A 15,645-nucleotide genomic window follows, 5' to 3' on the forward strand; every position below is an offset into this window, starting at 1 on the left:
GGCTGCTACTCACTAATTAAACATAGAATTATCAAATGACCCAATATTTCCTCTCCTAGGTATGTACCCCAAAGAGTTGAAAACAGGTGTTCAAACAAAAGTTAGTACATGAATAGTAGCACTGTTCACAATAGCTAAAAGGTAGAAACAACTCAAATGTCCATCAACTGATGAATGGATAAATAAAATGATATATCTATACAGTGGAATATTATTCAGTATAAAAAGAAATGAAGTACTGATGTATGCTGAAACACAGATGAACCCTAAAAACATTAATTTGTGAAAAAAGCTAGAGCTGAAAGGACAAATATTGTATGATCCAATTTATATTAAATATCCAGAATAGGCAAATTCATAGACACAGAAAACAAACAGTAGTTTCTAGGGAATGGAAAGGGGAAAATGGGAAGTGACTGTTTAACAGGTGCAGGGTTTCTATTTTAGGTGATGTAAAAGTCTGGGCACTAGACTGTTATAGCAGTTGCACAAAATAAAATGTACTTAATGCCACTGAATAATATACTTTAAAATGGTTTAAATGGTAAACTTATGTAATGTATATTTCACCTTAATTAAAAATAGACTTTAACGCAAAAATTATTACTAGAGACAAAGAAAGATAGCATGATAAGAAGGTCAATAGAGGCGGGGGGGGAAAGCATTTGACAAAATTCAACACCCATTCATAATTAAAAAAAAAAACAACTCTTTGCAACTATGAAGAGAAGGAAATTTCATGAAAAACCCACATTAAATATCATACTCAATGATAAAAGACTGAATGAAGTCCCCATAAGATAAGGAACTAGGTAAGTATATCCACTCTCAACACTTGTTGTGCAACGGTGTCATGGACACATATCACTAATACCAGAGGGTACAGATATAAACAGTATTTTTTGAAGAAATCTTAGAAGCAGAGAAGTAGGGAACCATACTCTGTACATTGAATTCTCATTTTTCCAGAGTATAGGTTAGGCACAGATTTTCTGTACACAAAATGGCCAAGGGAAGAGGACCCTCCCATGGTGGGCAAGCTGGATGTTCTCTTGAAACTATTCTAAGAGCAAGAGTGAGCCCCACCACCACATTATGTTACATATCTATATGTTAGCTTTGGAGGGAGAAGGAAACCCCTAGTTTCCTTAAGTAACAAGAAATTTATCAAGGGGTAGCTGGGTCAAGGAACAATGGTAAGAAGTAAGTATTTCCAGGGCCAAGGGATATAAACCAAAGGCCCTGAAAAGAATCTTGCATGCTAGAAATGCTGACATCAGCTTAAGACCTTGCTGTCTTTCCACAGGCTGGCTCAGTTCAGCTAATCCAGCTCTTTGTAAGTTGTTATCAGCATAAAATAGATGGTTCTATCTATTAGATGATTTATGTATGCCTTTTGGTAACTACAAAGTGAAAACCTACAGTACATACGCAAAAAGATAAAGAGAAGGTAATCAAAGCATATCACTAAAGAAAGTCAATCAATTCACAAAGGAAGGCAGCAAGAGAGGAAGAAAGGAACAAGTGAACTATAAAATGGCCAGAAAACAATTAATAAGATAGCATTAGTAAGTCCTTACCTATAGTAAATAATTATCAATAATTACTCTAAATGTAAATGGATTGAATTCTTCAGTCAAAAGGCAAAGAGTGTCTGGATGGATTAAAGAAACACAATCTAGCAATTCCCGCTTACAAGAGACCCACTTCAGCTTTATGGACACACATAAACTCAAAGTGAAGGGTTAAAAAAAGATATCCCCTGCAAGTGGAAACCAAAAGAGAGCAGGTGTAGCTATACTTATATCAGACAAAATAGACTTTAAGCCAAAAACTGCAAAACACAAAGAAGATCATTATATAATGGTAAAGGATCAATTCATCAAGAAGATAGTTACTGTGAATATATATGCTCCAAACATCAGAGCACCTAAATATACAAATATTAACAGACCTAAAGGAGAACAGACAATACAATAATAGTAAGGGACTTCAATACTGCCACTTTCAACAGCTGATAGATCATCCAACAGAAAATCAGTAAGGAAATGTTGGACTTGAAATATACTTTAGGATAAATGGATCTAACAGATATATAACAGATCATTATATTCAACAGCAGCAGAATATACATTCTTCTCAAGTGTACCCAGAACATTCTGCAGGATAGATAATATGACAGGTCACAAAACAAGTGAGCAAATTTTAAAAGGTTAAAATCATACCAAGTATCTTTTCCAAACACAATGTTATAAAACTAGAAATTAATAGGAGAAAAACTGGAAAATTCACAAATATTAAACAATAAAAAATTAAACAACACACTCCTGAACAAAGAGGCAAAGAAGAAATCAAAAGGAAAATTTAAAAATACCTTGAGACAAATGAAAATGAAAACACACCATACCAAAACTTACACAATGAAGCAAAAGCACTTCTTAGAAGGAAGTTTATATAGCATTAAATGCCTACATTAAGAAAACAGAAAGACCTCAAATAAACAGCCTCAAGGAGCCAGTACCAGAAGAGCAAACTAAGTTCAAAGTTAGTGAAAGGAAGGAAATAACAAAGATCAGAGTGGAAATGAATTAAACAGAGATTAAAAAGACAAAAATAAAAGAACAATGAAACTAAGAGCTGGTTTCCTGAAAAGACAAAATTGATACACTTTTAACTAGACTAAAAAAAAGAAAGAAGACTCAAACAAATGAAATCAGAAATGAAAGAGGAGACCTTACAACTGATACCACACAAATACAAAGGATCTTAAGAGACCACTATGGACAATTATATGCCAACAAATTGGATAACTTAGGGGAAATGAATAAATTCCTAGAAACATAAACCAACACTAAATAATGAAGAAACAGAATAAATAAATGAATAGACTGATAACGAGTAAGGAGATTGAATCAGTAATCAAAAATCTCCCAATAAAGAAAAGTCTAGGACCAGTTGGCTTCCCTGGTGAATTCTACCAAACATTTAAAGAAGAATTAATGCCAATTCTTTTCAAACTCTTCCCAAGAAATTATGAGTAGGAAACACTCCCAAACTCATTTTATGGGGCCAGCATTACTTTAATACCAAAACCAGATAAGATTGCTACAGGAAAACCACAGGCCAACTTCCCTGATGAATACAGATACAGAAATTCTCAACAAAATATTAGCAAGCCAAATTTAACAATATATTAAAAGGATCATAAACCATGATCAAGTGGGATTTATCCCTGGGATTGCAAGGGTGGTTTAACATATGCAAATCAATAAATTAACAGGATAAAAATTAAAACTATTACCATCACAATAGATGCAAAAAAAGCAATCACCAAAATTCAGTATCTTTCCATGTCAATATCATATCAACAAACCAGGTAGAGAAGAAACATAATAAAAGCCATATATAACAAGACCACAATTAACATACTCAAAGGTGAAAACCTGAAAGCTGTTTCTTGAAGATCAGGAACAAGACAAGTGAGCCCACTCTCAACACTCTATTCACCATAGTACTGGAAAGTTCTAGCCAGAGTAGTAAGGCAGGAAAAAGAATTAAAAAGCATCCAAATTAGAATGAAAGAAATAAAACTGTCCTTGTTTACGGATGATATGACTTTATTTATAGAAAATCTTAAAGACCAAACCAAAACCTACTAATCAATGAATTTAGTAAAGTTGCAAGATACAAAATACAGAAATCAGTTGTGTTTCTATACACTAACAACAAAGTACCTGAAAAGCAAAGAAAGCAATCCTATTCACAATAGTATCAAAAAAACAATAAAATACTTAGGAATAAATTTAACCAAACAGATAAAATATCTGCACACTGAAAACTGTAAGACTTTCATGCAAAAAATTGAAGAAAACACAAAAAAATGAAAAAACATTCCATGTTCATGGATTGGAAGAATTAACATTGTCAACATGTTCATATTACCCAAAATCTTCTACAGATTCAATGCAATTTAAAATACCAATGGCATTTTTCACAGGAAAAAAAATAATCCTAAAATTCTTATGGAACCAGAAGACCCCCAAATAGCCAAAGGAATCCTGAGAAAGAAGAAAAAAGGGTGGAGGCATCACGTTTCCTAATTTCAAACTATATTCAAAGCTATGTAATCAAAAAAGTATAGTACTGGCATAAAAACAGACATATAGACCAATGCAACAGAATCAAGACCCCAGAAATAAGCCCTTGCATATATGGTCAACAGGTATTTGACAAGGGAGCCAAAAAATACTCAGCGCGTAAAAGACGGTCTTTTCAATAAATGGTGTTGGGAAACTGGATAATCACATGCAGAGGAATGAAACTGAACCCCTATCTGACACTGCTCACAAAAATTAACTCAAAATGGATTAAAGCCTTAAACAGAAACGTGAAACTGTAAAAACTCCTAGAAGAAAACATAGGGAAAAAGCTCCTTGACATTGGTCTTAGCAACAATTTTTTTTGATATGACATCAAAAGCATAAGCAACAAAAGCAAAATAAGTAAGTGGGACTACATCAAACTAAAACACTTCTCACAGAAAAAGGAAACAGTCAAGAAAATGAAAAGGCAACCTATAGAATGGGAGGAAATATTTGAAAACTATATATCTTATAACGGGTTAATAATATCCAAAACATTAAGGAACTCATATAACTCAACAGCAAAAAAAAAAAAATCAAATTTAAAAATGGGCAGAGGAACCAAATAAACATTTTTCCAAAGAAGACAAACAAATGGTCAACAGGTGCAAGAAAACATGTTCAACATAATTAATCATCTGGGAAATGCAAATGAAAACCACAATGAGATATCACTTGACACCTGTTAGAGTGGCTATCACTAAGAGGACACATTGGTGAGGATGTGTAGAAAAGAGAACTCTTGTGTACTGCTGGTGGGAATGTAAATTGGTACAGCCACTATGGAAAACCGTATGGAGGCTCCTCAAAAAAATTAAAAATAGAACTACCATATAATCCAGCAATTCTACTTCTGGGTATATATCTGAAGGAAATGAAATCAGTATCTCAAAGAGATATTTGCACTCCCATATTCATTTCAGCATTATTCACAACAGCCAAGATACAGAAACAACCCAAATGTCCACCTACAGATGAATGGATAAAGAAGATGTGGTATATACACATACGATGGAATATTCAGCTACAAGAAAGTAGGAAATTCTGCAATTTGTGACATGGACGGAACTTAAAGATATTATGCTAAGTAAAATAAGTCTGACAGAGAAAAACAAATACTGTATGATGTCACTTATATATGGAATCTAAAAAAGCTGAATTCAGAGAGAGAGTACAATGCTGGCTCCCAGGGGCTGGGGGAGGGGAGAAATGGGGAGATATTGGTCAAAGGATACAAATCTCCAGATATAAACTGAGTAAATTCTGAGAATGTAATGTACAGCATGTTGACACAGTTAACAATGCAGTATTATATACTTGAAAGTTGCTAAGAGAGTAAATCTTAAATGTTCTCACCACAAAAAAAGAAGTGGTAGGAGGAGGATATAGCTTTGTGGTAGAGTGCATGCTTAGCATGCATGAGGTCCTGGGTTCAATCCCCAGTACCTCCATTAAAACAAACAAACAAACAAATAAATAAATAAACAAACCTAATTACCCCCCACATTTTTTAATCTAACAAAAAAGGTTAAAAGAAATGGTAATTATGTGACATGATGGATATGTTAACTAACTCTACTGAATTGTAGTTGTATGAGATAACACTACTGTGGTAATCATTTTGTAATATTTATCAAATCACCACATTGTACACCTTAAACTTACATATTATATTGTCAATTAAATCTCAATAAAGCTGGAAAAAAACCCCATAGTATTGTGTACTTTGGATGGGTACAGTTTATTGTACATAAATGTTCCCTCAAGGACACTGTTTTAAAAAGAAAAGAAAAGGGATGGTATGGTATGATATAGTATGGAAAGATCATCCTTATGCAGTTAAAGAGAGTAGAAAAGACTCACCTGGATTTGAAACAACAAGCATCTTACAGTCAGGACTATGTTCGACTATGGTAGGAATGATTGATTTCATGATGTTCACATTACGTTGGACCAGGGCAAGGCGACTTTCTCCCTCCTGCTGCCGTGCACCTGCTGTGACAATAACTAATTTGGAATTTGCAGACACACTGTAATCTAAAGAAGGAAATAAAAGAAAATGTTTGAATCAAGACTGCCATAATCACTGAGCCTCACTTCTTTAAAAGTCTATTGTATGACTGGTATCATCTACTTTCATATCTGGCATTTGCAAATGAACAGATTTTCCCTGCAGTAATGTTATCTTGTTTAACCTGAAGGAAATCTTCTCACTATGACTTAAATCTATTAAACCCAATGACAATGTGTTATAATGCTCACTATTCCATACTGGAGTTTTTAAAAAGTATTATATGACTTAGAAGTTATTTTCTATACTGATGTCAAAAATTAAACTAGCTAAAATCGCCTCTAATCTCTATCTCCATCTTTCAAAAACTTGTATTTTTACTCTTTCAAAAAGGAAATTTGCTTCATTTTAAAGATATTTGTTACATCTCTATTTATGGTTATTCTTATATCTTTCTAATCCAATCTATAAACCATAAATGTTTTAATGTTTTTCCTGCCCCAGTGAAGATTTCAATTAGAAAAACAAACTTAGAAAGATGGCATTTCTTAGGCTGGCAAGTTTCACATTAATCTGAGATTATCTCTCCCTTCTGTCACATGAAAGATCTGTAGGAGGCAGTTCTCTTCTCTCTCTGCATACATAATCGACTCATTCTCACTCAAAGACCTTGCTGGACATTCATCTTCCACAGAATGGTCTTATCTAACCCCAGAAATCCAAAGCAATCTCTCAACCTCTGTGTCTCACTCTTTCTCCAGCTTCTTTTTCTCCCTCCTCTCCACTAGAATTTTAGAAGATAAACTAGCAAAAATACCCTTGCAACTTCTCCAGAGTCATCTCTCCATAGCTCAGATCAATTATTTGAAATATCATGTTCACAAATTCAATTAAAGTATATACCAGAGTAAAATACCAAATATTTTCATCATCTGCCTACAAGTTATCTTACTAGCTTTGTGTCTTATTTTTATTTCAGATTATCCAGGTGTCCTGATTCTGTTAATCCCATCATCTCCTTATCTGTTATTTTCCTTTCTAAATATAACTCAGTCCTCCCAAAGACAGCAAACCATAGTGGTCTGGAACAAAGCCTTCTTCAAATACCAGGTCCTCTGCCAGGCATCCCCTAATTATGTAATTCATAAATAGTACTCTTACTTCACTGAATTTTTATAGTACTTACTGCCTATAATTCTCAAATAGTCCTTACATATAGTGCCTTATGTTATCTTCCCATGGTTATATTGTACTTATACCCCTAACTTGATCATTAGATCCATAATAACAGATTCTGATCTCATATTTCTCCCTTTCTTCCACAAATATCTTAGCACCACCTATGTTCCAGGCATCTGAGCGCTATGTTTTCACATTTCATGTGGGCTCATATGGTACATATGAGTCAAAAACATCTGTGGATAATCAATGACATCCATTGCTCTACCTCATTATAGCTCACTAAATGTATTTTCAAAATGAAATATATTGTGAAATATATTATTAATACAGAAGCATGTATAAGAAATATATGCCCAGTTTTAAAAATATTAAAGTTAACAACTTTGTAAAAATCACACAAATTAATAGAACATCATCAATATCTTGGAAGCCCCTGTGTGCCCCTAATAGGCTGCATCCACATCTTTCATTCTCAGAGGTTACTAACCATTCTTCTCAGTGGTGAAAATTACAATCTTATCTTAAAAGTTTTACTACTTATGCATATTTAAACAACATATTAAGTTTTATCTGTTTTTGAATCATAAGGTATATATTACGTTAGCTAAATAGTATGTATCTGATATTCACCCACGTTTATGTGTGTCCCTGTAGTTCATTCACTGTCATTGTGATTTAATACTACACAGGATAATTTATCAACTCAGTATTGCTATACATTGAATTGTTTCCAAATCATAACACTATACATTTTTGTACATGTATCTTAGTGCACATGTACACAAGTTTCTCTTGGGAATATACCTAGGAGTGCAATTTCTAGGTTTGGGATATGTTCAACTTCATCAGGTAATGACAAACCTAAAAAAAGTAGTAGTTTTACTATAATACACTCCTACATGTCATGTATGAGAAAATCTACTGTTCCACATCCTGGAAAACATTTAGTATGATCACACTTTTGCCAACCTAATGGTGTATAATGGTATATTGATAGGCTTTTTAATTTTCTTTTCCTTGGTTACTAATGAGATTGTCTTTTCATATAGTTATAGGCCATTTGAGTTTCTTCTTTTGTGAAATGTTCAAGTCTTTCCCCATTTTCTACTAGGCTATGTATATTTATCTTATTTATTATACAAGTACTTTTATTCTTAACACTATTCCTTTGTCAGCTGTTTTTGTTGCAAATATTTTCTCTCAGTTTATGACTTGTCTCTTTACTCAATATCTTTTCATGAACACAAACACTAACGTTTATATCCTTTCCTTTTTTGTTCATGTTTTTGCTGTCCTTGTGTTTAATTCTTCCCTATCCTGAGGTCACAAAGATGCTCTATATTATCTTCTAAACAGAAGCGTTGAAGTTTTGCCTTTCACTTTTTGTCTTTAACCAATTCTGAATTAATTTTTGTGTGTGTTATCAGGCACAGGTTCAATTTTATTTCCTTCCATAAAAATAACCATTGCTGTAAGAAAAAAAAATTTAAGTCTGCAAATTTCCCATTGAGCTACAATATTATCAGTGTTACACAACAATTTCTTGTCTCTGCATTTAATCAGCATAGCTTTGTAGTAAGTCTCGATATCTGGTAAAGCAAGTTCTCACCACCTTGTTCTTTCTCAAGAGTATTGTTGACTGCTCAGCCCAGGCTGTTGCCATAGTGAAGCTGAGAAAGAGGTCAAGCAGAGGTTGCAGCAGCTCCTCAAAGGGGGCTTCTCTTCCATCCACTATTCCTCTAAAGATTTACCTGGGATTTAAGAGGAGTGTACATCCTCTTAAATGTAATATGTGAATAAACTGTTTTGAACCTACTTTGTGGACAAAGGACTATTTGCTCATCTAGATTTGAAAGCAATCAATGGACAGGAAGGAAATGGAAGGTGTGCACTCTGGCTGGGATGAGAGATGGACCATCATTCAGACATTCACCAATTGGATGGCTCAGGGTTCTCACTACACAGTTCCATTTGTGGCAGAGTGGAACCCCTACTGACTTATATATGATAGACTGTATCAAAACAAGTGTTTTTAACAATGTTTACAAAAAGCATCTTATCTACTCTCAACCTTTGAACTTCTGAATGAATTTTAGAATTAGTTTAACATGAACAACAATAACAAAACCTGTTGGGTTTTTTACTGTGATTGCATATAATCTATAATCAATATGGGAAGAATGGATGTTTTATGATATTGAGACTTCTATGAATAATGCATATCTCTTCATTTATTTATTTAATGTCTTTCAGTGAGGTTGTATTAATTTCTGTATGAAAGCTTTTATACATGTCTTGTTAGATTTATTCCTAGGTACTTCCCATTTTTTATAACATAAATAATAGCTTTAACATTTTTACCTGTTTTTGCATAATTTTTTATTAATAATTTTGTGTCTGACATCTTTGCTAAACTCTTAGTCCTATACGTTGTCCCTCTTCTTATATTTGTTTTTATCTTCTTTTTGATTCACTGGGTATGTTTTCATAATTTTACTTCTTCCCCTTTACTAATTTAGAGGTTACACACTGTTTTCATTTTTTTAAAGGTTGTCACAGAAGTTGCAACGTGCATATTTAACTCACTAAAGCCCAAAGTTAATCATCACCTTTCCCACTTCCCCAGTGATTGGGGAACTTGGAACACTATTTCATTCACCACTACCACTCCTCACCTCCAGATTTATATGCTATGTTTAAAATTTTTTAACCCCATAAGACATTACGTCTTATACAATTGGTGTTTATTTAGATTTGTCCTTCTTTTCACTATCTCCTGTGCTCTTCATTTTTTTTCCTGCATCTCAGACTTTGTATCTGAGATCCCTTTTCTTTTGCCTTTAAGTATATAGCTTTGCATTTACATGTTTTAGGTCAATATAAAATGTTTATAATGGTGCTAACAGGTATTTTAAAATTAACCACTTTCAGTTCCAATCATGTTAGATAAGAGAGCTTCTAGTAGAAACTACATCTGTTGAATCACATTACCAAAAAGCACACTATATACTTTAGCATATGATAAAACAATTATTTTCCTAATTCTCTAAGGCTTCTGTTGGCCAGCACATGATGCTAATGCTACTGTGGTTAAACTCTCCACTTCCTCTTCCATAGCCTCAAAATATACCCTGAACCTAGTCCTCTATAAACACATATCAAAAAAAAAAGGTTAAGAATATAGATAAATGTATCAATAATATTAGAAAAACTATGCAAGACTGCATATCCTTCAGGAAATATGTAAGAAAGACTGAAAGACAAGTTTAAAAGCATTTATATGTCAGTTACATAAAAAAAAAATAGAAAAAACGAAAGAAATACATAAAATCATTAACAGAAGAGATTTTAAATTTCTTTATACTTTTTTGTATTTATCAAATTTTCTCCAATTAAAATAGAATGTTCTTTTTTTTTAAATTAACCTTCTAAACTGTATGTCCTAATTACAGTGGTGCTATTTTTAATTTTATATTTATTGACATCAGTCTAGTAAAATTCATTACTTTTTCTAAAGTTCTGAAAATAACTTTATAAAACTAAAATTAACCTTTTCCAGAGACAATCTTTGAAGTATGAAAGAAAAGACTGCCATGCTGAAGATCCATCGTTTCTCCCTTCAGTTTGTCCACTGCGATATCAACAAGGGCGAGCTCATCAGCCAAATCCTAAAATACATGAAAGTTCTGAATAAAATGTTCTGGAAAATGTTCCCATTTCAATTTTAGGAGAAAGAGAAAAAAAATTGTGTGGTTATTTTATAATCAAAGGAGTGTTACATTTTTAATAGAAAAATGATATAAAAATAATAGTTTTTTAAATGTGCCTAGAGAGACTAGAAGTTAAACAACAGAATGTAGCAAAAGGTATTGTTTTGCCTTCATGTAATTGTCAAAGTTTTTAGAATTGTGTTTTTTTCCACTTCAGATAACAGTTTAAACTGAATGAAAAGTTATAGAATCCTTTCAAAATATTTTATTTTATTTAACCCTTATGACTAATTTCTGAATTGGTTCAAGTTGTTTTTCTTTTTTTAATTGATGTATAGTTGATTTACAATGCTGTGTTAGTTTCTGGTGTATAGCATAGTGATTCAAGTTATTTTTTGGTATGAATCCTTACGGTCAAAATAGAAAGGCAGCCACCTATGGGAAACCATTCTATGTAGTTCAGTAAATTACAGTTAACCCAGCCCTTCAACCTAAGGTTAGATAAGCATGTAACCAGACCCAATCAATTGTGCCATCCTTCCTTCTGGCCACAGCAATTAGTTCACAAATGAGGATATGGCCCCAGGCATTACAAATGAGCACAATGTCTGTGACGTTAGCAAATGGAAGATGGGAAATTAAGAGAAAAAAAAATCTAAGGCAAACTGTTACGGCCACTTTGCTTGGTACAGGACAACGAAGTAGGCTGTACTGCAACCCACTCCTAAAGACTTTACCACTCCTAAAGACTTTACATGTCCTTATAAAACCTTTAAAGTCCACTTTTCAATGACATATGCAGGTATCATGGTACTCATTACAGCCCATATGCCCCTTCAAGTCAATGGACTATATGATTATGCATATTTTAATATCCTTCATCACTTCCCATTTATCCCATAATTTATATCACTGTGATTTGAAGACAACGTCCTGAACTAGTCTGCCTGCTTCACTTGGGCACTTAACAGAGTACAAATGATTCTAGTAGAAAATAACTGGGTTCTAACAATTGACCTTCTCTTACAATTCAAGTTCTGAAATTTCATGATATTTTTTGGAGTAGGCTTTTTTTGATTCATTGTGCTGAGCACTCAGTGAATTCTTTATGTCTGCAAACTCATGTCATTTTATCTCCTGAATAATTTTCTTCCCCCTCTTATTTCTTACTGAAATGTCAATCAGCTACTGGACATTCTGATTAATCCTCTAATTTCACCTCTTTTCTATACTCCATCTTTGTCCAACAGTTGGCTACACAGCAGCCCAAAAGGAGTAAAAGGGCTCTCGCCTCTGTTGAACATGTAGACTTTCAATGAATCCTACTGCTTTCAATAAGATGTTTGTCCTCTATTGTCCTTGATTATCTTGAGTGCAGAGCCTGTCTAATTTAAACTCCCTTTGCCTGCTGGGATGTGAGAGGTGGTTGCCTGGTTGATGAAGGTAAAGAAAGAAGGTGCAGAAGAAAATCTGGTGGGTTTCCTTCTCATCATATAAACTTTCAACCAATCCTGTTTTTAGTCCTATCCCTTACCTCCATCTTGTGAGGTGACTGATACTTTCAATTCCTGAACCTTTCTGGGGTTCTGGAACTTAACTGGCTTTGTTTCATCCTGTCATCTCCCTCTGCAGGTTTCCAAAAACTTTCTAAATAATGAAGAAAAGCTTTTAAGAGTACAGGTTCTGTGTCCAGACTGCCAAGTTTTGAATTCTGGCCCTTTCACCTACTAGGCATGTGACCATGAGCAAGTTATGTAACATCTGTGCTTCAGTATTTTCATATATAAATGGAGACGGTAACAATACTTTACTCCTAAGGTTGTAACAGAGATTAAATAATATCTTTAAAACATTAGAGAAGTAAAAAACTTATACATTAAAAATTATAAAACATTGCTGAAACAAATTAAAGGAGACACAAATAAATAGAAAGACATCCCATGTTCATGAATTGGAAAATTTAATATTGTTAAAATGTCAATACTACTCAAAGAGATCTACAGATTTAATGCAACCCCTACCAAAATCCCAATGGCTATTTTTTTAAGACATAGAGTAGTCCATTCTAAAATTCATATGGAATCTTAAGAGACTCTGAATAGTCAAAACAATTTTGAAAAAGAACAAAGTTGGAGGTCTCAAACATCCCAATTTCAACACATATTACAAAGCTAGTAATCAAAACAGTGTGGTACTGACATAAAGAGACATACAGACCAATGGAATAGAATAGATAGCCCAGGGGAAAAAAACTCTCACATATATGGTCAATTATTTTTCGACAAGAGTTCCAAGACCACTCAAAAGGGAAAGGACAGTATTTTCAAAAAATAGTATTGGGAAAACTGGATATTTACACGCAAAAGAATGTGGTTAGACTGTTTACCTTATACCACAGACAAAATTAACTCCAAATTGATCAAAGGCCTAAAGGTATGACCTAAAACTATGAAACTTTTAGAAGAAAAAATAGAGGAGAAGCTTCATGACATTGGATTTGGCAATGATTTTTGGCTAAGACATCAAAAGCAACAAAAGTAAAAATAAAGTGGTAGAGTGCATGCTTAGCATGCACAAGGTCCTGGGTTCCATCCCCAGTACCTCCATTAAATAAATAAACCTAATTACCTCCCACACACAAAAAAACTTAAAATTGGTAAACTGAACAACATTAAAAATTTAAACTTCTGTGCATCAAAGTTCACTATCAACAGAGTGAAAAGAAAACCCATGGAATGGGTGAAAATATCAGGAAATAGTTTATCTGATAAGCAGTTATATTTAGAATATAAAAAGAACTCCTACATCTCAACCACAACAAATAACCCAATTTGAAAATTGGCAAAAGATATGAACAGACATTTCTCCAGAGAAGATAAACAAATGGCTAACAAGCACACAAAAGATGTTCTGGAAACACAAAGGAAGATTAAAGAACTTCTATTGTTATTTTATCAAATGCGGTATTTTTTTTGCTTTATAATTAACATGTAATACTTATGTAACAAAAATTTTTAAGGTATAAGCCATAGGGAAATACGATGTTCACCTATTACTGTTCAAGGAGGGCAAAGTGCTGGATCATTTCAACAGGAAATGTTATAATATTAACCAAATAATACAATCAATGTGTCTCCTATAAACAAATTTAAATAGTCTGGCAATGCCTGACACATGGTAAACTCCAAATAAATGTTTCTTAAATTGAGTAAAATCAGATGATACTTATTTGCTACTAAGGGATTAACCCTGCACTCATCAACATCCACAAGACTTAGAAGTCCTTACTCATTTTCAGCCACAGTATAGGCTTATTACTTACCTTCAATAAGATACAAATAGCACAAGCCATGCCTACAGCACCTGTTCCAACAATGGTGATCTTACTCTGGGAAACTTCACCTTCCTCAATTAGATTCTCAATAAGCTGCTCCTTGACAGTTGACATTTTGAGAACCTGATAAGGATAATGCAATTTCAGTGGAATCGAACTTCCTGAATGAATCACTCTTATACTCAGGGATGTACATTTGATGTACACACTGAACATCTAAGGAACTACCTCCAGTTTGCAGAATGTTGGGGCCAGGGGTAGAGGGAAGCCAAAGGAAAAAATGCCTGGTCCAGGGGCGTGGAGAGGTAGCGCACGGAACATCCTGTCAGTATTAGGGATTGGGGCACCAAGTTTTTTTTCACTTCTCCCAGCCCCCAACCACCGTTTATACTCCAGTCCCAGTCACTCACAAATGCTCGGCGTGGCGCAGCTCAGTACAGACGGCCTGAAAGCGCAACGCACTGCCTTTCAGTTGCTCTTTGAAGTTACACCAGAGAAAAAAACACCAACGTCAGTTAAAATGCGAAGCCAGGAGACCGTTACTCTCCGAACCGTTGAGCAAGCACGCTCCCACGCTTCGCTCTCGTTCGTCAGCACGCAAACCCCGCCCCACGGCCGGCCTAGGCGCAGGTGCAGGCGCAGGCGCATTGGAGGGTTCTTGATGTCCTCTGGCCTGAGTGCGTTCTGTGGATTCTCTGGGTTCCTGTGGTTTCCTTCTCGTGATGTCCGTATGAGAAGTTCTCAACGGTCTTGAAGAGTGTGCAAGAGAGGGCTACTGGGGTGTTTCATTTCCTTCAGCCGGCCTAGGCCTCTGATTTTAGGGCCGAGGCTTTTTGGAGACCAGACTACTGCACAGTGGCCAGCAAGGGGTCAGGCTCTAATTCCTCGCGGGAAAGAATTCTCCTGGGAGCACTTCCTATCCTCCAGTGGGCCAGCCTAAACCAGCATCCTGAGGACCTTGCTTCCACATCCTGAATTGACGGTATCTGGTTGAGGCGAGATTGGAAATGGGCAGCTAGCTTGGGACACGTGGGGGAGCTCAAGGCCTGAGCGGACCTAATGTGCCTCTTCCTGAGCGGGCTTTGCTGAAGGGATCTGAGCCACAAGAATGAAAAGGAATTTAAGGAAAGGATGGGCTTGAGAACTGCCAACCTAAGTTTGAGAAACAAACTTTCGATGCACTTACCACACCCTTGTCCAAGCATTTATTTGCAGGAATTTAAAAAATTATTAAGCTCTGTAACTTCAGGACCAAGTGTTTAAATA

General features: G+C 34.7%; 1 protein-coding gene across 4 annotated transcripts in view; it reads right to left on the minus strand.

Annotated features, from left to right (window-relative positions):
* LOC105076579 (L-lactate dehydrogenase C chain) overlaps positions 1-15,439 on the minus strand; it is a 71,904-nt gene extending 56,465 nt beyond the window's left edge. For all 4 annotated transcript variants that reach the window (XM_074372267.1, XM_045523764.2, XM_074372266.1 and 1 more), the window contains exons 1-4: positions 14,790-15,439; positions 14,368-14,502; positions 10,886-11,003; positions 6,006-6,179 (exon numbers count right to left, since the gene is read on the minus strand). In XM_074372267.1, coding sequence (XP_074228368.1) covers positions 6,006-6,179; positions 10,886-11,003; positions 14,368-14,493 — 418 coding nt within the window. In that variant the 5' untranslated portion in view covers positions 14,494-14,502; positions 14,790-15,439. The remainder of the gene's footprint in view (positions 1-6,005; positions 6,180-10,885; positions 11,004-14,367; positions 14,503-14,789) is intronic.
* Between the last annotated feature and the right edge of the window lie 206 nt (positions 15,440-15,645).

The sequence above is a fragment of the Camelus bactrianus genome, chromosome 10, assembly GCF_048773025.1.
Source record: "Camelus bactrianus isolate YW-2024 breed Bactrian camel chromosome 10, ASM4877302v1, whole genome shotgun sequence".
Lineage (NCBI taxonomy): Eukaryota > Metazoa > Chordata > Mammalia > Artiodactyla > Camelidae > Camelus > Camelus bactrianus.